The sequence below is a fragment of the Bubalus kerabau genome, chromosome 9 (genome assembly GCF_029407905.1).
Source record: "Bubalus kerabau isolate K-KA32 ecotype Philippines breed swamp buffalo chromosome 9, PCC_UOA_SB_1v2, whole genome shotgun sequence".
NCBI classification, from domain to species: Eukaryota; Metazoa; Chordata; class Mammalia; order Artiodactyla; family Bovidae; genus Bubalus; species Bubalus kerabau.
This window is the reverse complement of record NC_073632.1, coordinates 21,140,233-21,165,600: the sequence shown is the minus strand read 5'-3', so window position 1 is coordinate 21,165,600 and position 25,368 is coordinate 21,140,233. Positions and strand designations below refer to the sequence as shown.

Genomic DNA, 25,368 nt, shown 5'->3' with positions numbered 1-25,368 from the left:
CAACCCAGGGATCGAACCCAGGTCTCCCATTGCAGGCGGATTCTTTACTGTCTGAGCTACTGGCGAAGCCCAAATGCAGGTGGGTGTTGTTTAAATAATAATAATAACTTGATGTTGTTATTCTGGAACAGAGCCCAGTTTCAATCTTAGTGAAGTATAACGGGAGTCCTACTTTCTCAGCTAAAAAGGAAGCCACTGCAGAGATTCTGATATCCCCGTGCTGCTGGTTCAAAATGCCCAAATAGGTGAGGAAGGGGGCAGACACATGTGGCAATTTATACTAACATCAGGAACAAGGAGACCCAAGATAGTAGGAATGGTAGCAGTAATGAAGAAGACTGGGTTCAGGCAATGGCTAAGAAGACTGGCCACTTGGAGGAACACCTAGAGATGACCTTAGGAGGACCTGGAGGTTTAGTATCACATCAGTGACATCCAGCCCACCAAGAGTCCAAGGTCAATCAGATGCTATAGTAAGTAACTGTTAGCCCTTCAGTCATGTCTGACTCTTCGCAACCCCATGGACAACTCCTGCCAGGCTCCTCTGTCCATTTAATTCTCCAGGCAAGGGTATTGAATTCAGTAGCCATTCCCTTCTCCAGGGGATCTTCCTGACCCAGTGATGAAACCCGGGTCTCCTGCATTGCAGGCAGATTCTTTACTGTCCGAGCCACCAGGAAAGCCCAATCAGACACTATGGGATATTTAAAAAGGGCAGGCAGCAGCTCGTCAAGATCAGTGCATAACAGAGTAACACCCAGCTTAACCATAGTAGATTGACAAAGAAGAAACTATAAAGTCTCTTGATTTGAGAACTTTCTGAAGGAGTTGCTCTCAAACTGCTGTATGCATCAGAATAAGCAAGAAGGCTGAAGGTGGCTTCATAGACCCTGAATCTGTGAAGTCAGTAGTCTTGAAGTGGATACTTTTTGCTTAACAAGATCCTCAGATGCTCTGGTGGAGAAGGAAATGGCAACCCACTCCAGAATTCTTGCCTGGAGGATCCCAGGGACGGGGGAGCCTGGTGGGCTGCCGTCCGTGGGGTCACACAGAGTCGGACACGACTGAAGTGACTTAGCAGCAACAGATGCTCTGGACACAGACCAAATTTAATAGTCACTTTATTAAATGCTCCCAGAAGCTGTAAGTGCCTAAGTATCCAATGCAAAGATCTTCTAAATCAGAATTATTTCACTGTGTCTAAAAAAACTAGGCTCTTCATTGAACTTGCATACTTTTATGAAGTTCTGAGTTAAGTGCATAACACAAAAAGTTAAATGTGAACCTGGAATACTTGCTTAATGGAAAAATGACCAACAAAAAGAAATAATCTATTTTGGAGTATTAATCATGATTCATTAAGGTTTTTGAATGGAAACAGTGGCAGACTTTATTTTCTTGGGCTCCAAAATCACTGCAGATGGTGACTGTAGCCACAAAATTAAAAGACGCTTGCTCCTTGGAAGGAAAGCTATGACAAATCTAAATAGCATATTAAAGCAGCAATATCACTTTGCCAACAAAGATCCATATAGTCAAAGCTATGGTTTTTCCAGTAGTCATGTACAGATGTGATAGTTGGACCATAAAGAAGGCTGAGTGCCGAAGACCTGATGCTTTTGAACTATGGGGCTGGAGAAGACTCTTGAGAGTCCCTTGGACAGCAAAGCGATCAAACCAGTCAATCCTAAAGGAAGTCAACCTGAATATTCATTGGAAGAACTGATGCTGAAGCTGAAGCTCCAATACTTTGGCTACCTGATGCGAAGAGCCAACTCACTGGAAAAGACCCTGATGCTGGGAAGAATTGAAGGCAGGAAGAGAAGGGCATGACAGAGGGTGAGATGGTTGGACAATATCACTGATTCAATGGACATGAGTTTGAGCAAACTCCAGGAGCTGGTGATGGACAGGGAAGCCTGGTGTGCTGCAGTCCATGGGTTTGCAAAGAATCTGACATGATTGAGCAACTAAACGACAAAGTTTTTATAAATTAAACCTGAGTTTTATTAAACTTTTCTATTAAAGCTTATTATAAATACAAGAAAAAATTGCAAATATTGATAATTTTGGCATGTGGAGAAAGGCTTAAATACAATTAGCATTCTAGTTTGTAATCAGAAGTGTACTGTGTAACTGAAATCTTTGCTAAATATAATTCCTTATAGTGATACAGTTAGATAACTATATAGTTATATAGTTAAATATATAAATAGTCATATTCTGCTGCTAAGTCACTTCAGTCATGTCTGACTCTTTGTGACCCCATGGACTGTAGCCCACCAGGCTCCTCTGTCCATGGAATTCTCCAAGCAAGAATACTGGAGTGGGTTGCCATTTCCTTCTCCATAAATAGTCATATATATTTAATTAAATATTCAAATATATTTTTTAAGGAGAAAGAAGGGGAACTTAGATACCAACCTTGTGCACACATTCAAATCCAAGTGATTGGCATCATCTTTATTATCTTTTACAGCAACATCTAGGTCAAATGATTCCTGATCTTGGATAGATCTTCGGCTTTTAGAAGATCTGGAATTTTTCACATTATAAATAACATTAAGCTGCAATAAGTAACAAAGAAGCATAAGTAGTAAGTCATTAGCAATAAACTGGTTTAATTATATATTCTAAAAATTAAGTAATGATTCTCTGGGATAAACTCAACTAAATTTGTAATTTTCAATCTAAAAAAAATCTTAATTTTACTAGCTAGCAAAGTATCATTATTTACAAATATAATTATAAAAGTTAATAAACAATGATTTTTAAAATTGAGAAAAATTGTTAGGGAATATTCAAAATTTCATAGATCATCACGGACAATATTCACAGATATTTTTTTTTTCAAATACTGTAAAACATTCCCACGAGGGAACAAGCTAAACTACTGCCAAGTTTCTTGAAAGTATCCACTAATTTCTAAGCTCTGTTGCCCAGCTGGAGTCATTGTTCACAAACTGGAACTATTGGTAAGATAAATCAAAGTATCTTTATCCAAAAGCCTTGGTGGAACAGAAACCTATTCAACTGCTAAGGCTTCTTTTTGATCATACAGTGTTTTTCAAAGATGATAAAATAAATAATGGATTTCAAGTCAAGTGGGTCTTTATATTCATGAAATTTGGCAGCTTATTTCCAAAAAACAGCTTTGCTTTTTATCACTCAAAAGGGATCAACATTACTGCAAACCTGAGAGTCTTCCTTGCCCTCCTTTTTCCAGAGCACTTTCAAAAACATTAACTAAAGGAAATGTCAATACCTATTTCTGGGTAACCAGCTTTTTTGCAATTTTCTTCTCCATTACAAGAAGTACCTATTGGTCCCTACCTTTTGTTTTGTTCGTGTTGATACAGACACACAACTGGTGAACATTCTGACCAGTAGGTACCAAATTTACTGCTGTGTCCTCAGACCTCATATAAAAATCACTTGACTTTATCTATATAGTAATTTATCTATATTTTGTTTATCAAGAATGAATTCAAACCAATTTGGTGGTTTAAGTATGTATAATTTTTCAAGCTTATCTAAAATATCCTGTGTATTTACTTTTGGATTTATTATTCACATCAAAAGATAGATTGAGAATGAGTATTTTCACATGGTCTTTGTTGGTAAAGACCAATACAAATTATTCACTCTTTCTTCTTTCTATCCTTTCCATTGAATACTGTTCCCTTTAATTGTGATTTTTTTTCCTGATTAAAAGAAAACATTTACTGTATTTTGAGTATTGTACAAAATAATCTTCATATTATTTTTAAGTTTCCAAATTATACCTGACCATTGTGCCCTAACACAATGCTTAGGGCACAACAGATGCTTGGCAAAAGCATCTGTTCTCTCAACCAGGATAGTTGTACTGGTTTTTGAAAAAGTATCTTTTCTCTGTAACAGTCTTTTTAAAAAACTTTCTCAGGGCTTCCCTGGTGGCTAAGGGGTAAAGAATCCACCTGCCAATGCAGGAGACACAGGTTCAATCCCTGGGTTGGGAAGATCCCCTGGAGAAGGAAATGGCAACCCACTCCAGTGTCCCTGGGAAATCCCACATGGACAGAGGAGCCTGGCGGACTACAGTCCATGGGGTTCGTAAAGGAGTCGGACATGACTTAGTGACTAAACAACAACTTTATCAGTAAAGCTGTCAGAGTTTGTTTGGTTTGTTTTTTCCAACCAAGTACATAATACATGAAAATCATGGGGACTTAAAACCATGTTATTGGGATGCAAAACGGATTTTAAGTCCCCATGATTTTCATGTATTATTAAGTAAAATAACTTCCATTCAGTATTTTATATACTACCTCCATTTAACTGTATCCCAGTTACACCATAAAGGGTAGATTTCTTTGAATTTTCTTCCTATAGTAGGGCACTGAACATATTATGCTCTGATTGTTTTATTTACAATAATATAAAATTTTACATCAAAGGGACACATTTCCTATCTTCAAGTCAACTACTTATAATACCATCTTGACCTTCATACTGTTAGATGAATATTAAGAAATGGTAAGTAAAATACTACATATTTATCAAGTCACAATAGAAACTCTACCCACCATTACGTTTGAACTATATTTTCACAAAAAACAGGGTGAGAGTTCCCAACAATTCACATGACTCATACTGGAGGATTTTAACCCTCACCTCAAAAAGTATTTAATACTCAAGAAATATTCTTCTGATACATTAAGTCATATAGTTGCTAGTCCACTCACTAGCTAGTAAAAGCTCTCACACTTTCTATTAAAGATAGTGATTGATTTTGCTGTCATAGAAATAAACCTTTAATAATTTTGTCATCTAAGTTAAAGATTTATCAGTGCCTCAAACCAAAGAATTATTATAGCAAGTCATATTTAACAAAACAAAAAATAAACATTATTACATACCTGACAAATAGCATATCCAAAACCATTTGCAGAAATATTAACTGTAGTTGGCTGTACTACAGCAAGCTGAATAAAAGTGAGGAAAAAAGTAAATAAGGCCAAGTGTCCATATCCAGGTCCCCCCAACCGGCACAGACCACTGTTTTCCCTCATCAGGAGTGTGAGCTGTCTGCACGTTAAAGCTCTAACAACTTTACATGGAAAATACATGTAGGAAAGTACAGTAGTAGGAAGCTGCTGTACAGCACAGGGAGCCCAGCTAGGTCTATGATAACCTAGAGGAGTGAGACTGCTGCAGGGAGAAGCTCAAGAGGGAGGGGATATATGTACACATGCAGCTAATTCACTTTGTTGTACAGCAGAAACTAACATAGCATTGTAAAGCAATTATACTCCAATAACAGAGTCTTTCAAATTTTAATGTAAAAAAAGGAATTCTTTTACACAGGTCACTATGAAAGTCAATTTTGATGATGATTAAATAATCATTACTATGACAAAATTAATACCTTATATATGTTTTGACAATTAAAAATACTCTTCTGCAAATAATTTCATTGGTATGTAAATATACAGATTTATGGTCAGTGTCTTTAAAAACATTACTAATTTCTGTTCATGGTTTAAATTACCTTCAGACATATGAAAATTAGATAAACAAGAATCCATAAAAAAATAATGATTATTAGCAAGTTGTAAGCAAATGTTATGATCACACATTTCTTTTTCTTTTTTTTTAAACTGAGGAGAACTGATTATTCCATAAAAAAGAATAGATCGCAGCTTGCCTATTTCTTTGTCTAGAAATATCACTTAGATACACATGTGCTGGTTTTAATTAGCATCATGGAAATTAAGCATTCTGTAGCCTGAAATGTTATCATTCAACAAATAAAAAATACATATTCAATAAAGAAAAATACAGTTCAAACAATTACTCTCTATAATGCCTAAATAGACTCTGTGTTTTTTCCTCTATCCTGTTTAATCAAAAGCGCACATGAATCAAATTGCTGCTTCATCTTGTGTGTAATAGAAGGCTTCACACAATTATTTTTCAAGGCAATAAAATCCTCCTTCCTTCCCCATTCACCTTACTTCCTCCCACAAATGTTAAACAGTAATTAAGTATTTTCTTTAGACCTGGATCAGGCATGGTAGGAGATTAAAAGCAAGAAGTTGAAAATACAGTCCAGTACTGATACAAGATTAATAAAGTGTATTTTGGGGTATAATTTAAAAAAAAAAAAAAGAACTTTACACAGCCCCACAAGTCAAAAGTTATGGGTAAACCAGATTAGAGGGGTGAAGGCAGAGAAGTGCATATTAGTGCTATGGAAGCCCTTCTGTAGGGACTGAAGCAAGAAAGATAAGAACAGAAGCCATCCCTTCCTCCTCAAGCCTCCCTTAGCACCCAAGTCCCTGGCCTTTCTGAGAACACAATGACATGCCATCACTGACCTGGACCAACACTATTCCTTCCTTTTCCTTTGCTATCACCCCTTCTCCCTCGGGTTCTAGTCTTGAAGTTACTGCTTTCCTCCATTACCCTCACCTTCCTGCAAGGTTAGTCAGGGAATAAAGTTAGGGTTTAGCACAGTCCTTTATCCCATGTTCAAGGAAAAAATTCTACTATGGTTCTATCAACTCCTAAGAGGAATGTGGTACAACCAAAAGGAACATGGTCTGAAACAATGGGTTCAAATTTCAGCTCTACTGTTACTAGCAACATGATTGTGGGCAAGTTACTTAAACTCCTTTAGCCTCGGTTTTATAATATGTATAGTGGGGATAAAAGTACTTGCTTCTCAGTCTTGGTTAGAAAAGTAAATACAATATAACACACATAAAGAAATATGGCACAGGGTCTGCAAAGAGTAGGAGCTCAAAGGGTATTCATTCACCTCCCAATACGACAGGACCCATGTTTTCGCCTTTTCCAAATCTTTGCAAAGTTCTCATCCCCTTCTCCCTTCCCCAGCTCAGCAAATTCAACCACAGGAGGGTACTCCTTCCTGTCAGGACAGGGCTCTGGGAACAAGTCTTTGTTGAAGTCAACAGAAAGGAAATCATCAGCAGAAGGGATCAGCTACACAGATATTCAGATAACCACCCCCTTGTCCACACCTCTGCCGTCTGGAGGAGAAAGCGGTTCTGTGTGTCAATCACAAACTTCACAGGACTTAGTGAACTGGGCCCCTCCACAGTCACTTGGATATTTGTCTCTTCTACATTCATTAAAGCTGCAAATTCAGATAGGGCCTTCAAGGCCACAATGGTGTCCTGTTGCGGGGGAAAAAAAATTGTGCACATAAGCATACATTAAGGCTTCCAAAGAGTAAATTTCAGTATTGTTTAGGATAACACTACACACTCATCCACCTTTCTTGGGTGAGGAGCTCACCTAGGTCCACCTTTGAATTTGGTTGACCTGGATACAGGAAAGACTCAGAAAACATCTGCTGACTAGAGCTGAGATCCTATTGTACCAGATACCACAGGTGGAAAATGGCTACTAAGACAGGGAACTAATTTATCCTATATGAGTATCAGATATGATGTCTATATTAAGATGGAAAAAAATTAAAATTAATAACTTAAGCCTTTAAAGTTACTAAACCTTTCAACTGCCATGTAATTTTATGAAGTCATGAAAAAAAGGAACCACATATAGTAAATATATATATATTCAACATATATATATATTATATGCAGAGTACATCATTAGAAACGCTGGACTGGAAGAAACACAGCTGGAATCAAGATTGCTGGGAGAAATATCAATAACCTCAGATATGCAGATGACACCACCCTTATGGCAGGAAGTGAAGAGGAAGTAAAAAGCCTCTTGATGAAAGTGAAAGCAGAGAGTGAAAAAGTTGGCTTAAAGCTCAACATTCAGAAAACGAAGATCATGGCATCCGGTTCCATCACTTCATGGGAAATAGATGGGGAAACAGTGGAAACAGTGACAGACTTTATTTTGGGGGGCTCCAAAATCACTGCAGATGGTGACTGCAGCCATGAAATTAAAAGACGCTTACTCCTTGGAAGGAAAGTTATGTCCAACCTAGATAGCATATTCAAAAGCAGAGACATTACTTTGCCAACAAAGGTCCATCTAGTCAAGGCTATGGTTTTTCCTGTGGTCATGTATGGATGTGCGAGTTGGGACTGTGAAGAAGGCTGAGCGCCAAAGAATTGATGCTTTTGAACTGTGGTGTTGGAGAAGACTCTTGAGAGTCCCTTGGACTGCAAGGAGATCCAACCAGTCCATTCTGAAGGAGATCAGCCCTGGGATTTCTTTGGAAGGAATGATGTTAAAGCTGAAACTCCAGTACTTTGGCCACCTCATGCAAACAGTTGACTCATTGGAAAAGACTCATGCTGGGAGGGATTGGGGGCAGGAGGAGAAGGGGACAACAAAGGATGAGATGGCTGGATGGCATCACTGACTCAATGGAAGTGAGTCTGAGTGAACTCCAGGAGTTGGTGATGCACAGGGAGGCCTGGCGTGCTGTGATTCATGGGGTCGCAAAGAGTCGGACATGACTGAGGCACCCCACTCCAGTACTCTTGCCTGGAAAATCCCATGGATGGAGGAGCCTGGTAGGCTGCAGTCCATGGAGTCACTAAGAGTCGGGCACGACTGAGCGATTTCATTTTAACTTTTCACTTTCATGCATTGGAGAAGGAAATGGCAACCCACTCCAGTGTTCTTGCCTGGAGAATCCCAGGGACGGGGGAGCCTGGTGGGCTGCCGTCTATGGGGTCGCACAGAGTCGGACACGATTGAAGCGACTTAGCAGCAGCAGTAGCAGTAGCAGTCAATCCTAAAGGAAATCAACCCTGAACACTCGTTGGAAAGACTAATGCTGACACTGAAGCTCCAGTACTCTGGCCAGCTGATGTGAAGACTCAATTCACTGGAAAAGACCCTGATGCTGGAAAAGATTGAAGGCAAAAGGAAAAGAGGGTGGCAGAGGCTGAGATGGTTGGATGGCATCACCGATTCAATGGACATGAACTTGGGCAAACTTCAGCAGATAGTGAGGGACAGGGAGGCCTAGCATGCTGCAGTCCATGGGGTCACAAAAGAGTCAAACACGACTGAGCAACTGAACAGCAACATATACATTTAATCTTGTATATAATTAGTTTCAGGCTTCCCTGGTAGCTTAGCTGGTAAAGAATATGCCTACAATGCAGGAGACCCCGGTTCAATTCCTGGGTCAGGAAGTTCCCCTAGAGAAGGGATAGGCTACCCACTCCAGTATTTTTGGACTTTCCTTGTGGCTCAGATGGTTAAGAATCTGCCTGCAATGCAGGAGACCTGGGTTTGATCCCTGGGTTGGGAAGATCCCGTGGAGGAGGGCATGACAACCCACTCCAGCATTCTTGCCTCCCTGGAGAATCCCCATGGATAGAGGAGCTTGGCGGGCTACAATCCATGGGGTTGCAAAGGATCAGGCATGACTAAGCACAGCAGAGCAGAGTTAGTTTTACATATATATAGTTATTTATAGGAGAAGGCAATGGCACCCCACTCCAGTACTCTTGCCTGGCAAATCCCATGGACAGAAGAGCCTGGAAGGCTGCAGTCCATGGGGTCGCTGAGGGTCGGATACGACTGAGTGACTTCACTTTCACTTTTCACTTCCATGCATTGGAGAAGAAAATGGCAACCCACTCCACTGTTCTTGCCTGAAGAATCCCAGGGACGGGGGAGCCTGGTGGGCTGCCGTCTATGGGGTCGCACAGAGTCGGACATGACCGAAGCGACTTAGCAGCAGCAGCAGTTATTTAAATAGATAGATAGCTAAAGAAATGGAAAGTGATCATCACTCACCTGGGTAGACGCAAAACCTCCCAAGCTATTTCTCTGCCTGCTTAGCCACCTCATAATCGGAATTCCCTCAGGAATCTGATGCTGCAAGAAATGTGAGAGCAGTGCATAGGCTGCAACTTCAATATCCAGGGAGCTCGGCTGCCAGGATTCAGACAGTCTGGACACCAATGACACCCAGAATTGCAGGCCTCCTGCAGGAGAAAAGTAGTAACAGTCTGGCCAATTACAGAAAAATTACACTTGATACCACTGAACATTCCTACCCTGGTCCAAGTTCTCCTTGACCAGCATAAAAATACACATATTTCTATACATGTGTATATTTCTGCCAAGCAAATATATGTATAATCACACACACATACAAATAAACATGTCTCTTCTTAAACTTATTAAAATTTATAAATTTTCATCCTTTTCCTATTACTTATATATGAGGACATTTTGATGAAAATATTTTCCCAAGAGAAATTCCATATGTCTGGCTCAAGACTAAACAGCTATAAATTTTTTGAAAAAACCCTAGTATATTCCAGACCATCCCCAAATATTTTTGGACACATTGGAAAGAAACTTATTCTGGGAATCTGCCATTAAGCAGCTCTAACATTCTAGGAAACACTCCTTTTTCCATTATCTGAAAGTTAGTGTTATAAGTTCAAAATCCAAGACCCCAAGAAAAAAATGAGAGACCCTGGCCAGCTCAACAATCTTCCTAGAGATGGTCCTGCTAGCCCCCGGGGAAAACATCCTACTTAGTACCCACTCCCCCTTCTCTCAAATATTACCATTTAGATGACGATTACATTTGAGTGGAAGGTAACACAACTACCACTTAGCCAAGCAGAGAAGCAGAAATGTCAAGGACTACTTCAGCCTCTATGTAATAAATCTTCTAGTCCCCAGCGCTGCTAATAAGGATTTAACCTAAATTACTGCTAATAACTTGGGTTCGATCCCTGGGTTGGGAAGATCCCCTGGAGGAGGAAACAGCAACCTGCTCCAGCATTGTTGCTCAGGAAATCCCATGGACAGAAGAGCCTGGGAGGGCTACAGTCCAGGGGGTCACCAAGAGTCAGACACGACTGAGGACACACGCACCGCTAATAATAACACAATATTTTTTACAGTCTCAGAAGCCTCTAAAGCACTTTCCATAATTAGCCTGTTTTGAATTCAAAGAGATTCAAAATCAGTCGACATCACCTAAAATTATTTTTGCCCACCCCATCCCCTTCCACCACACACACACACACACACACACACACACACACACACCTGATCCCTAACTATAGAGGCCATTTGGAAGTAATAACATGTGTACTTTTTGTCCTATCGTAGCCCACAAGCAGTGCTCATTCCAAAACTGTTAAAAAATCCTACACACAGCTTGCTAATGGCATTTCTGATATTTGCATTTCTGTTAGCATTTTAATTCACATTTTTGAACACTTGCTACGTGGTAAGGCCTGCACATTATCTCATTTAATCCTCACACCAATCCTAAAAGAGGTGTTATTCCCCTCTGACAGATAGGGAACCTGAAGCTCAGAAAGGTTAACAGAACCAGAATTTGAGCCCAGGTCTTTCCAAAAACCATAGCCTTAATGATCACTCAAGGCCACAAAACCAGAAATGGCATCAGACAAAACTCAAAGGGTAACAGACACAAGGCAGAACATGTCTAAAAGAAGGAAACACCCAAGGCACGAAACTCTCTAGAAAACACCTTGGGGAGAGCAGCAGCAGGGTGACCATGTCAGCCCATCGTGATTTTACCCGCATCGCATTTTCATCCCATTCAGATGTTAAGTGTAATCACCTCCATATCTGGTGTACAAAACTTTCTCATATCGTGCACACATTTCACAAAGCACAGGGGTTACACGCTTTACCTTCTTGTTCTGCTCTCCGAGTCAGCATATCCAAAGCTTCCTTGGCTTTAGGGCTCCTCCCAGACGACAGTGCATAAGTTACAAGTGCCAGGGTGTAATTGTCAGAAATTCCCCTATCGAATTCAGACTCCAAAAAGTTGATAGACTCCTGCACATCAATATTAGGCTGGAAAGAAAATAATACACATTTTACTATTCAATATAACCTGTCACCACATACATATTTATATAAAAAGTATTTTCAAACATTCATTCAAAAACAATTTCAGTGTCTATTAAGCACCTGACTTTGTCCTAGACAATGGAAATCACCCCTGATCACTGACAATTAAAGATCTGCCATGTATTTTGAAAAAATACCACTTTTCAGGTTTTACAAGCAAACAGGCACCATGCTGTAGAGGGAATAAAAAATAAGAAGTGGTGCTTTTGCCAGTGTTTCTCCCAGTGACTATCATGAACTAAGACAAGGACATAAAAGGTATCCTGAGAAAGATACTTCACATATATGATCTAAGGTGCTGAAGCTCTAAATTGAGGGGAAAGGTTATATCCTACATGCCTAGTACTAGGCTAGGAAAACTGCAGGAGCTTAATACTGAGAATGGCTGCTTTTGATCATTTGCAGTCAGCAATAAGCAGTAAAAGGCATCAATCACTGAGACAGCTCTGGAGCAAAATTAAGCTCATTCGCATAACTTTCTGGGCACACCCATCCTCACCCAGACATCCATGCCCACTTAATATGCTTTTTAGTGGGTGTACTTTTTACTGGGGCTTCCCAGGTTAGTAAAGAACCCGCCTGCCAATACAGGAGACATAAGACATGCAGATTCGATTCCTGGGTGGGGAGATCCCCTGGAGGAGGGCATAGCAACCCACTCTAGTATTCTTGTGTAAAGAATCCCATGGACAGAGAAGCCTAACGGGTTATAATCCACTGGGTCACAAAGAGCCAGACATGACTGAAGCTACTTAGCACACATGCCTGTACTTTTTACTAAATTAGTAGACATTATAATTGCTCCAGGTATTTTAGAAATTAAAAAAAAAAAAGCCCTTCACAATCTAAGTATGCTAGAACATATTCCCAAATTCTGAAGACTTTTCTGTCCTCTAAAAAATTAATTATCATTATCCAATGATAAAATATGTGTTGACTTATCTTACCAATAACAAGAACACTTAATGTTACAAAGCATTTTTAAAATTCTCTTAGCTTACTCAAAAGAGTGGGTTGATATTTTCATTCTCAGCTGTTGGAATGTGTCCACAAATGCAAAGCAAAAGAATACTCCAATTCAAGACTTCAAATGTGATGGAATATTGCAAAATTCTTTACATTTCCAGACATGTATTTGACCCATCAAGACCTACCTTTCTTGTGATTTCCCACCCATTATTTATTAAAGATTAAATACCTGATACTTTTTATATCCCAGGAGAGAAGTCACAATATAAGCTGTAAGAGTTACAGGACTTTTATTGCCACCTTGAAGTTCACTGTGGATCACTCTTCCTGGCTCCCAAAATTCACCGTTGGATTTCTGATGTCCTTTGAGCCAGGTATATGTTCTGTGTAACACATTCTGATCAATGTCTATGTAAGGATCAGCTTCAAGGAAACATCTTAAAACAAAAGCTGACAACCTTGGTGAAAGGGGGGGAAAATTACATAAAATACACTTAATGAAGTCCTCCAAATTACACCAAGCAAGAAAACACCAACAATAACAGTTTTCCCCCATCAAAAGATTCTCCAAAGGGCCAATCACTGAAGAAGGAGCAGAAGGACAGAAAACAACCAAGAGACAGAAAGTAAACAACTCAGCCAGGCCGTGGGCATAGTTTTCCATAAGCGTGGCAGGGAAATTCCAGGTCAGCTCCCAAAACAACAGAGTTGGTAAAGAACCTGGAAATCATCTCATCCCACCTTATTATTTTATAGGCTGAGAATCTGAAATTCAGAGAGGGTTAAATAAATTGTCCAAGGTTATTCACCTGTGGACTGTTAAGGGTATTTACTTAGGAAGATCTCATTGCACGTCTGGTTCAACCCCAAAGCAATGGATGAAGTATGTTTAATCCACAATCAAACTGTAGTACTTTTAAGTAGAGCAAATGGATATTTCTATCCTACAGGACAGGAATCGGCAAATTACAGCCTGTGGGCCAATACTGTCTGGGCCAAATAATACAGCCCGCCATCTCCTTATATGTACCTCTTCCCACCCCTACCCTCCACCTAAAACTTTTTTTTTTTTTTAAGGAGAAAGGAAGAGAGGGTGAAGGGAAGAAGAAAAAACATGCAACTAAGGTTCTATGTAGCCAACAGTGCCTAGCATATTTACTATCTGATCCTTTAAAGAAAAAGTATGTCAATCTCTGCTACAGAACGCTAAATATCGAGGTAAAAAGAACATCAAGCAATAAAACACTGAAACCTTTCTATTAATGGATCTATATCCTGACTTGTGCCAAAAGAAAATCTGAAGCAGATCTGTTTCATCCTATAAAAGATTTAGTGTGGTAAACATTACTAATATTCAATGTGATGCAGTTCTCTTTAACTTTGGGTATGCAGAAGAATTCACTTCAGGCCCCCATGAAGTTAGGCATGGCCCCAGGACCAGCTCTGATCACAATAAAGTGATAAGAAATCTTACACATAGGCTGAAGCTTTTAATTGCCAGTGCTGGATATCCCAGCCTTCTGTCCCCAGACTGCAACAAGCCTGGAGGCTCTGGGTGAGACAGAGAGATAGTGGCTGAAACAAAGATGCAGAGTCCCCTGGTGACCCACAGTGGAAATGCAGCATGCGCACATTTGCTAATCAACTACTGAGATTTAGAAGGTTTTTACCACAGCACACTTTAACTAACTCTACTGATATAATTAGCCTGTCTTTTTCTGAATGTAACAGAAGTTGAAGATAGTTCAAGAAGAGAGTAATCATTCAAAATAAGCCACACAGAGCTTTCATTCTGGAGGAAACTCTGAATGTTCATTATTTGACCCCCCTCAATGGTTTTTCACAAAAAAATAACCTTAAAGAAACTACATTGACTGTATTACCACAAAATTCATGTTGCATTGTCTCTGATTAAAAAAAAAACAACTGGACTCCCCAAGTGGTCCAGTGGTTAAAACTCTGAGCATCCACTGCAGGGAGTATGGGTTCAATCTCTGGTTGGGGAAATAAGATCCCACATTCTGTGCAGTGAGGCCAATAAATAAATAAAGCATTTTTAAAAGTGATCTTTAAAAAAATCTTAAAAGAACTATGTCCCAATACCCTGTATTTCTAACCAATTTTTCTTGCCAGCTGCACCATCATCATAAAGTATTTTATTGCTGCTTTTCCCACCAAAAAAAAAAAAAGAGAGAGAGAATTTATGGCTTATCTTTTCTAAATAAAAGCGTCTGATTTATTAGTGTTTTAAAGCCATATTTGAAAGGGAGAATCTCTTAAATTCAGGCTCTGGAAAACGCAGGCTCCGGAAAACGCAGGCTCCAAGCAGATACAGATATTCATCTGTCAATTTCATGGCCATCATGACCTAGTAAGAGTCCATTCCATGACATGGACTTGTTCCACCAGCAGAAACACTTACCAAGTGCTTCCAGAAGGGTCATCATTTCCGAAAGCACTGAAAGAGCCATCTTCCCTCTGATAGAGCAGTTCTCTCTGGTAACCTGAAGACAACAAAATAGATCATCAATGTAATCAAGTTGCAATGAATGGAAGTTTCTAATCATAACTTCATATTGAGGAGACATGGGCAGACAATGGGAAAGAAGACATGAAATCAAATAACACTGAATATTTTCCATATTATGTACTGTGGGAGATTAAGAACATCAGGACTTTCCAAGTAGAATGTACAATTAAGAACTGAGATAGCCCCAAACTGGAATAAAGTCAGAATACCATTACATAGCCAACATTTCTAGGCATTCAAAAGCAGGTAAATTAGAGACTCTCCTGATGCTCCATCAGCTAAGACTCTGCGCTCCCAGTGCCGAGGGCCCAGGTTCATTTCCTGTCAGGGAACTAGATCCTACATGCCATAAGTAAGACTTGGTACAGTCAAATAAACAAATATTTTTTTTTAAAATAAAGCAAGTAAATTAAAAAGTGGAATATTTAAGTCTGGTGTTAACTACAATGGTTTCAATGTTTGTATGCTAAGTTGCTTCAGTCGTGTCCAACTCTTTGCAACCCCATGGACTGTAGCCCACCAGGCTCCTCTGTCCATGGGATTTTCCAGGCAAGAATACTGGAGTGGGTTGCCATTCCCTTCTCCAGGGGATCTTCCCAACCCAGGGATCGAACCCAGGTCTCCCTCATTGCAGGCAGATTCTTTACTGTCTGAGACACCAGGGAAGCCCAATTTAATATGAAATATTATGATAAGTAAGTTATCCAACACTGACTGCGTGTCAGGAACTAGTCAAAGCCCTTTACAGGTATAACTCTGGTACTCCCACAACTCTATGATTATCCCATTTTTTAGAGATGAAGAGACAGGAACTCAGAATACGTCATGTGCAAGGTCACACATTGGTAGGCACTGAAGTTAGGCACTAGCCAAGGTCAATCTGTTTCCAAAGCCGCTGCTTCCTACTAATTCACTGAGCTTTTTCAATAATTAATATATGAAAAGTCCTTTCCCGCCACCCCTCCCCCCAGGGACCGTAAGTTCGTTCTCTCCAAGTCTGTTCCTGCTTTGTAAATAAGTTCGTTTGTATTATTTCTTTTTAGATTCCACATATAAGGGATGTCATATGCTATTTCTCTTTCTCTGTCTGACTTACTTCATCCAGGATAACAACCAACAAGGACCTACTGCACAGCACATGAACTCTGCTCAGTGTTACATGGCAGCCTGGATGGGAGGGGAGTCCAGGGAGAATGGATACATGTATAGGTATGGCTGAGTCTCTTCCCTGTTTGCCTGAAACTATCACAACATTGTCAATCAGCTATACTCTAGTAGAAAATTAAAAATTTATATAAATATAAAAAGTCCTTTGCACAGTACCTTTTACATGCTCTCAAAAAACAATAGACATTGCTCTCTAACATGGGTGTAAAAAGGACTAACTATCCAAATTTAAGGGAAAAAAATTGATAATAGCAACAAAATTGTTTAAAACTTTCCCACAGCAAAACACTAGAGGCAAAGTTGAAAGACAGATGATAAACTAAAGGGAGGAGAGGAAGGGAAGGGGAGAAAAGGGAAGGAATGCTCCAGGTCCCACCAGCACTAGAGGAGATGCTTCTGTGGGAAGATGGACCAACCTGAGGGGAGGACCAAGTGTCTCGCCTGAGTCACATCAGCAGCAGTTCCCAGGATGGGTTCCTGTGAAACCTTCAGAGAGATGAGATCAGCACATAGGGAAATGACCCCTCAGGTGGCTGACCTCCAACCATCACCGTTAATATCAACAACTGGCACAGTTCTTTCGCCAGGAGCAGCCAGCCCAGAGGAGGGGGATGACTCGCAGATAGTCTCCAGGTATGGAGTACATTTCCTGAGCTGGTTTAGGTGAAACTGAGACTCCAAACCTCCAGCTCTGCTCCCTGGGCAAAAGAGGAAGGAACCAGAACCAAGTGGCTCTCCGGTGAGGCGCCCTTCCCTGTCTGAAGCCACCCATGCATAATGAGAGAACCCATGGCTACTTGTCCTCCAAGCCATCCAGTTCCATAAGTGAAACAGACAGCTTGCTTGGCTGTAAGCTTTATTGTTAGTATAGTAATTCAGTGTTCCAGGGTAGTCACCTAAATTGGAGACTTTCCATCTCCAGGTGAGAAAGGCAAAAACATGGTTTTCTCCAAAAGTTTATGAGGAAATAAGAGTATTGCCTTTAAGTTCATAGTCTTATGAAGAGCTCTTGCGTTAGAAAGTAATATATAATCAGAATTAACAGGCGCTTCTAAAATTTAAAATAATGATGCATGAACTGTTGTTTATAAAGGGTCGGACAAGATATATACATTGTGAGGTCATGAATTTTCTTTGGAATAGTCATGAATGTAAAATATTTACAATTTATCATAATAAAGAGGAAAGTACCACTCATAGAAGCACAGAGAAAAGTAAAGTTCTAAACATAATTTGTCTTAGTTTATGACAAGTGTCATAATTACATACAAATAAAAGAAGTAAAATCAGCTGTTTGTGGCTGTATCAATATCTTTCTCTGGCCAAAAAAAAAGAACTGATTAAAATATTCTCTATACTAAAAGAAAAGTATTCATTATCAACTTCCTTACTCTTTCTGACATGAAATGGACAGTGAGAAATTCACCAACATTTTCTTTTTAGCATCTTCACTACAGCCTCTAGCCATTCTTGTGAAGGCCAAATGCAGCATCAGAGTTCTGAAACCTATTATTCCCTGTCTTTATTTCAACAGAGAAAATATAATGTGTTTTCAACTAAGTTTGGTCTGAGTCTTACTTGAAAATATGAGCTGCAGGAACTACAATTTAAATATTTGAACAAGTTTTCATTTTATGATTCTATTTTTCTTTTTGACAGTAAGAGACATTTCATTCAGTGATGTAGTTATTGTTTTGATAAAAAAAAAAAAAAAATACAGGGTTAGGTCACAGGGCTCCTGGGCCAAGCATGATTTAAGGAAAACCATGTGCTGGTCACAAATGATATTTAATAATATAATCATGACTTGTGTCAAAGCCACTTTAATCCCTTAAAAACATTAAAACAACTATGGTATATTTTTTAAAACTTTGGCAAACGTGATGGCAAAAGGAAAAACAGAGTCTCTGAAATGAGGCACTGATCTCATAATGAAAATCACGACACCGAGAAGTTTTTGTCTGCTATTTTATAACTAATATGATTTAGTTCATCATGTGAAAAGATGCATTTTTGAGGCGTTCACTGGGGAAGACTCTAGAGAGTCCCTTGGACTGCAAGGAGATCACACCAATCCATCTGAAAAGAAATCAATCCCGAACATTCATTGGAAGGAGTGATGCTGAAGCTGAAGCTCCAGTACTTTGGCCACCTGATACAAAGAGCTGACCCATTCGAAAAGACCCTGATGCTGGGAAAGATTGAAGGCAGGAGGAGAAGGGGACGACAGAAGATGAGATGGTTGGATGACATTATCAACTCAGTAGACACGAGTTTGAGCAAACTCCGGGAGACAGTGAAGGACAGGGAAGCCTGGCATGCTGCAGTCCATGGGGTCACAAAGAGCTGGACAAGACTGAGTGACTGAACAACGACAACAGCTGGACAGAGTCCAGCCACTTCACCAGCTCAAAAGGCAACAGGTTCAGATCCCTAGTCACATTTCCTAGTTCATAAAAACCTGCCAAAGCCAAGTAGACACTGTGGTGGTTAGAAACAGCCATGCATCGCGGAAACACCTGAGAGATCTTCTAGACTCAACCTCCACATCAGGATGATCAACCTAAAGCCCAACAAAGTTAATGCTGATACGAATGCCTTCACCCATTCTGCACGTACTGAGGGGCCCAAATGGTGACCCCGTGGAGAAGAGATTCAAGCAGTCCCCACTGTCAGGGAGCTTACCTTCTAGAGCAGGAGACAGTCAGATAACAGAAAAACAAAAACATTTTAAATAATGTCAAGTGTGATGAAGAATATATTAAGTGGCATAATTTAAGAATATTAAATGGCATAATTTAAGTCAGAGCTACCAACAAGCCAGGGAAGGCCATTTTGAGGAAAACACCACCTGGACGACCAGAAAGAGCCAGCCCTGGAAAGATGTGGGGGAAGAGCACCCCAGAAGACGGCAGGACAGGTGGAAAGACCCTGAGCACCGTGGCCCTGGGAGCGCACTAGACATAGCAGGACAGAGTCCTGATGGGATAGTTGCAGGAGAAGTGAAAGAAGGGTCTGGTGTTCACTCAGGGCCTGCAAGCCCAGGCCAGGAATCCGCAGGAGAATTTAAGAAAGTCTCATGACCATGACATTATCCAAAGATCCTTTTTATTATAAAATATGCAGAAACTGTATTAAAGGTGAGCATGTTGGCAAAGAGTGTTCTTTAGGAAGCCACTGGAGTAGCTGGGGAGCAACCATGCATCAGAATAAAGCCATCAGCCTGGGATGGAGAGAGTGGAGGAATTTCACACTTGTTTTTAGAGGCAGAACAGACAGAATTTACTTGCTGACCTGAGACCCTATCTCCTAGTTTAGATGCAACTAGGTATATTACAGCTGATAGTTCCTGGGCATTTACTATGTGTTAAAATACTTCATTTAGTCTTCAAAACAGCCCTAAGAAGTAGGATCTCATTTACCCATATCTTACAGGTCAAAAAACGAGGCTAGGGAAACCAGCCAGAGCAGGAGGCAGGGTTCAGAGCCCAGGGCTGACAGCCCCGATAGAAGCCAGAATCATGGCTCTACCTCGCGCGGTGGGGCCTCGCCCACCTCCCAGCTCCAGGGCTCTTCATTCTGCCCACACAGCCTCTACTGCCCTCTGGCGGCTCTGCGCCCTCTAACAACCAGCAAATGCAATGCAGGGCTGCTTTGAAACTGCAGTTTGGCACCTACTTGCTGGGACAGGTCTGGAGGACCAGCACTCCTTTTAGAACAACAACAACAACAAAAAACAGATACTGAGAATTTGGAGTGTTCATTTTTAGGGCATCTGTCAACACTAACCCACAGCAAAGTACCTAGTACAGAAACTCAAATTCTTAAGGCGTAAATTATTGTTCCTTAATGGACTTCCCTTGTGGCTCAGCTGGTAAAGGATCTGCCTGCAATGTGGGAGACCTGGATTCGATCCCTGGGTTGGGAAGATTCCCTGGAGAAGGGAAAGGCTACCCACTCCAGTATTCTGGCCTGGAGAATCCCATGGACTGTATAGTCCATGGGGTCGCAAAGAGTCAGATGTGACTGAGTGACTTTCACTCCAAATGGTTCATGCTAGAAAACTTATTCTGTCTCTTTAAAGCATTGATATTTGATTGGCCAACATTCCAGAAACAAATAAAATATGCAATGAGTGGAATTTTCTAAAATATTTCACTTTATTTTATTTGTTGTTATTCAGTCACTAAGTCATGTCCTACTCTTTGTGACCCAATGGACTACAGCATGCCAGGCTCCTCTGTTCTCTATACTCTCTCAAAGAATGTAATATATCAAGTTATAAAGCACCAGTCTAGTGCCTCCATACTCTCTACTTGAAACCAGCCAAACTAAATTTCAAATACAAGTCAGAATCTTGTCTTTAAAAGATGCAGAGTTATGAAAAATAGTTTTTACTCATCTCCTTAACTATAACTATTATGGCACTATACCAACATCTCATCTGATTTTAGTGTGGCATATACTATGCCAAAGCCTTTGACTGTGTGGATCACAATAAACTGTGGAAAAGTCTGAAAGAGATGGGAATACCAGACCACCTGACCTGCCTCTTGAGAAATTTGTATGCAGGTCAGGAAGCAACAGTTAGAACTGGACATGGAACAATGGATTGGTTCCAAATAGGAAAAGGAGTACATCAAGGCTGTATATTGTCACCCTGCTTGTTTAACTTCTATGCAGAGTACATCATGAGAAACGCTGGGCTGGAAGAAACACAAGCTGGAATCAAGATTGCTGGGAGAAATATCAATAACCTCAGATATGCAGGTGACACCACTCTTATGGCAGAAAGTGCAGAGGAACTCAAAAGCCTCTTGATGAAAGTGAAAGTGGAGAGTGAAAAAGTTGGCTTAAAGCTCAACATTCAGAAAATTAAGATCATGGCATCTGGTCCCATCACTTCATGGCAAACAGATGGAGAAACAGTGGACACAGCGGCTGACTTTATTTGGGGGGGGGCGGCGCTCCAAAATCACGGCAGATGGTGATTGCAGCCCTGAAATTAAAAGACGCTTACTCCTTGGAAGGAAAGTTATGACCAACCTAGGCAGCATGTTAAAAAGCAGAGACATTACTTTGCCAACAAAGGTCTGTCTAGTCAAGGCTATGATTTTTCCTGTGGTCATGTATGGATGTGAGAATTGGACTGTGAAGAAAGCTGAGTGCCAAAGAATTGATGCTTTTGAACTGTGGTGTTGGAGAAGACTCTTGAGAGTCCCTTGGACTGCAAGGAGATCCAACCAGTCCATTCTAAAAGATATCAGTCCTGGATGTTCATTGGAAGGACTGATGTTGAAGCTAAAACTTCAATACTTTGGCCACCTGATGAGAAGAGCTGACTCATTGGAAAAGACCCTGATGCTGGGAAAGATTGAGGGCAGGAAGAGAAAGGGACGACAGAAGATGAGATGATTGGATGGCATCACTGACTCAGTGGACATGGGTTTGGATGGACTCTGGGAGTCGGTGATGGACAGGGAGGCCTGGCGTGCTGCAGTTCATGGGATCACAAAGAGTCGGACATGACTGAGCGACTGAACTGAACTGAACACTATACCAAGAGTCCCTGGTACCACTGCTTAAACTAATTATAAGTTTAAGGCAAGCTTGTTAGTGAATTGGCTAACTTTTCCACACTTAAGAATTAGAAAACTCAGTAAAGACATTATTTTAATGTGAGCTTTTCTTCCAGGTTCCCTCATTATGAAGGAACACGTTTATCCTAAACTAACTGCTGTGTAATAATGATAATAACTTACCCTGTTACCCTGTTTCCAATAAGCTTGCCTCTTGGGAAAAAGCAGCTCCTGTATTTATATATTTAAAATATGACTGAATTGCTTTAAAAATCATTGGATTTTATCAAGCAAACATAGTTCATAGATCATGAAGGCCTGTCCAGGTAGAGGACATGCAAAGATGCATTACATGAAGACCATACATACTTGGAAATCACAGAGGAAATGTCTTAGTAGTAAGTACCATTTTTCTTGAAACATTAATAACGTGTGTTTTCTGCATATATGATAGAACATTTGATATTTTTACCATTCTTTTTAAATAAATGGATAGCTAAACTGAAAAAAACATGGCTGATTCACAAACATATGCATAAAGGAGAATAATTTTTAAGGGGCAACTCAGTACTTCCCTGGTGGCTCAGATGGTAAAGCGTCTGTCTACAATGCGGGAGACCCAGATTCAATCCCTGTGTTGGGAAAATCCCCTGGAGAAGAAAATGGCAATTCACTCCAATACTACTGCCTGGAAAATCCCATGGACAGAGGAGCCTGGTAGGCTACAGTCCATGGGGTTGCAAAGAGTCAGACACGACTGAGCGACTTCACTTTCACTTTCTTTCAGTACAGAAAGTACCAATTGCTACATCTTTGAGAATTTCCTAGAGGACTTAAGGACCTGGGCATGAGATGTCATAAATTCCTGCAAAGTATCAGTTGCTCAGTTGTGTCCAGCTCTTTGTGACCTCAGGGATTATGGCCCGCCAGGCTCTTCTGTCCATGGGATTTTCCAGGCAAGAATACTGGAATGGGTTGTCATTTCCTTCTCCAGGGGATCTTTCCAACTCAGGGATCAGAACTGGGTCTCCTACATTGCAGATTCTTTACCATCTGAGCCACCAGGGAAGCCTAAATGCCTGAAACACCTGGCTCTAATCTGATGGAAACTCTACCACTATCTCCTTCACTGCAGAAGTCAGGTCACACCCAGCCCTGACCCCAGTCCCCGGCCTCCCTTAAGTCCATCCTCCCACGCAGCCCCAGACTTGCACTCAGCCCGTGTCTGCCCACCTAGCCCAGGGGGCGCTCAGGAAACTGACTGCAGCTCAGCTTCCTGGATCTAACATCCCACAACTCACTCTGGTCTAACCTGACACCCGAGATTCTAACCTCTGGCCTCTCTTTCCCTACAAGGGCCATGGGCCTCCCTTCCTATTTTTTCAGAACTCCCATTGAGTCTTGCACGTTGGTCATACTGAAGAGTCTTGGCCCAATTCCTGGTCCTCCTCCATCCTCTCCTATTGCTTCCAACAACCTAAGAATGTTGCAAAGTAATGCTATCTCTTGGCATTCTGACCATGGACTTGAGAACCAGGCCATCCGGGGGAACCATGGGGAAGTTATTTAGCCTCCCATACCTCAGTTTTCTCATCTGCAAAATGGAAGAAATAACAGTACTCCTATCTCCAAGGGCTTTTGTGAAAATTAAATTAAAGTATTTGTAAAACAGGGTAAGTTATTATCTTTATTACACAGCAGTTAGTTTAGGATAAGCATGCCCCTTCATAATGAGGGAACCTGGAAGAAAAGCTCACATTAAAATAACGTCTTTACTGAGTTTTCTCATTCTTAACCATGGAAAAGTTAGCCAAATCACTAACAGGCTTGCCTCTATTGGCATTTAACCCATTCATTGTTTTAAAAAAGGTAGGATGGAAAGTATTCATTCAATTTATAGATTATACCGAACAAGCAGTTTCCTATAATTTTGACCCATTTCCTCATCAGTTTGATGGACAGCAAGTACCCCAAACTGTGCAGAATGATAAACTCAGCCACACAGAGATCTTACTTCTTCTTGTTTAGTTGCTAAATCATGTCCGATTGTTCTGTGACCCCATGGGCTGTAGCTCACAAGGCTCCTCTGTGCATGGGATTTCCTAGGCAAGTATACTGGAGTGGGTTGCCATTTCCTTCTCCAGGGCATCTTTCTGACCCAGGGATTAAACCAGTATCTTCTGTATTGGCAGGTGGATTCTCTACCACTGAGCCACCGAGATCTTGCTAGAGGTCCCCTAATGGAAGCACAAAGCTGAAACTGTGACTCTGTATGGCTAGCTTTTAGAGTATTGGAAAAAAAATCAAGTTTACATTATTATTGTTAAAAATGCCTCACAACTTTCCATTTTCTCCTAAGTAAGGACATTAAGAGTATGGATTCTGGGGCCAGACAGTGAGTTCAGACCCCAGCTCTGCCATTCACCTGCTAAGTGACCTAACAAGTTAGGCAATTTTTCTGTGCCAGATTTTTACAGACTTTTATCTGTAAAATATTATGTAAGGTGCTTAGAACACTGTCTGCCACATTTGTCTGCATCAACCGATGTTAATTATTGTTATTAGCAACTTGTAGACACAGAGCATCTGTGTGTCTGCAAACAGCATCAGCCTCCCCAGGGTGCCAGGGCAGAGTTATCATGTTTTCCATGTGGCCAGGAGGGACCCCCATACTCACTCTTCCCTCCTAGCCCCCAGCTACTTGGAATGTTAAAAGCCCCCGCCACGTGATGCCACACGTGTTCACTACATACAGACCTTCTCCACTGAACACAGACTTCCCTGGGAGGAAAGGCCTGACTTCCTGCTGCCTCAGCACAGGAACTGACCCCAGTCCCTAAGAGATACTCCAGAATGTGGAATGCCTCAATGAATACTCATTCCTTCAGATTTTTATTGTTGTTCAGTCACTCAGTCACTAAGTCGTGTCCACCTCTTTGCGCCCCCATGAACTGCAGCACACCAGCCTTGCCTGTCCTTCACCATCAGATTTTTAAGTGGCTTTAAATTTCCAATCCCTTATGAAAATATAAGCCCCTCCAGGATCAAACTCCTTTAACAAGCATCTTAGCAGCTGTCCGTGAGCCTGGAGCTGAGGACAAGTAGTGACGGCTGTTAACACTTCTAGCACATTCCACACCATCTCATGTCACAATCACACAGTAAAGACAAAATCTGTCCATTGTGAAATACAGTCTAGAGTCAACTCTAACCAAAAACAAACCAAAAACAGAAACAAATGTATTTTTACAAAAAAAA

The 25,368-nt window shown here is 40.8% G+C and overlaps 1 protein-coding gene across 6 annotated transcripts in view; it reads right to left on the bottom strand.

Annotated features, from left to right (window-relative positions):
- Positions 1-25,368, bottom strand: part of CD109 (CD109 molecule) — a 139,792-nt gene that overhangs the window by 9,979 nt on the left and 104,445 nt on the right. For all 6 annotated transcript variants that reach the window (XM_055534812.1, XM_055534810.1, XM_055534816.1 and 3 more), the window contains 7 exons: positions 15,257-15,338; positions 13,064-13,292; positions 11,643-11,808; positions 9,751-9,941; positions 7,029-7,184; positions 4,902-4,967; positions 2,425-2,567 (listed from right to left, as the gene is read on the bottom strand). In XM_055534812.1, coding sequence (XP_055390787.1) covers positions 2,425-2,567; positions 4,902-4,967; positions 7,029-7,184; positions 9,751-9,941; positions 11,643-11,808; positions 13,064-13,292; positions 15,257-15,338 — 1,033 coding nt within the window. The remainder of the gene's footprint in view (positions 1-2,424; positions 2,568-4,901; positions 4,968-7,028; positions 7,185-9,750; positions 9,942-11,642; positions 11,809-13,063; positions 13,293-15,256; positions 15,339-25,368) is intronic.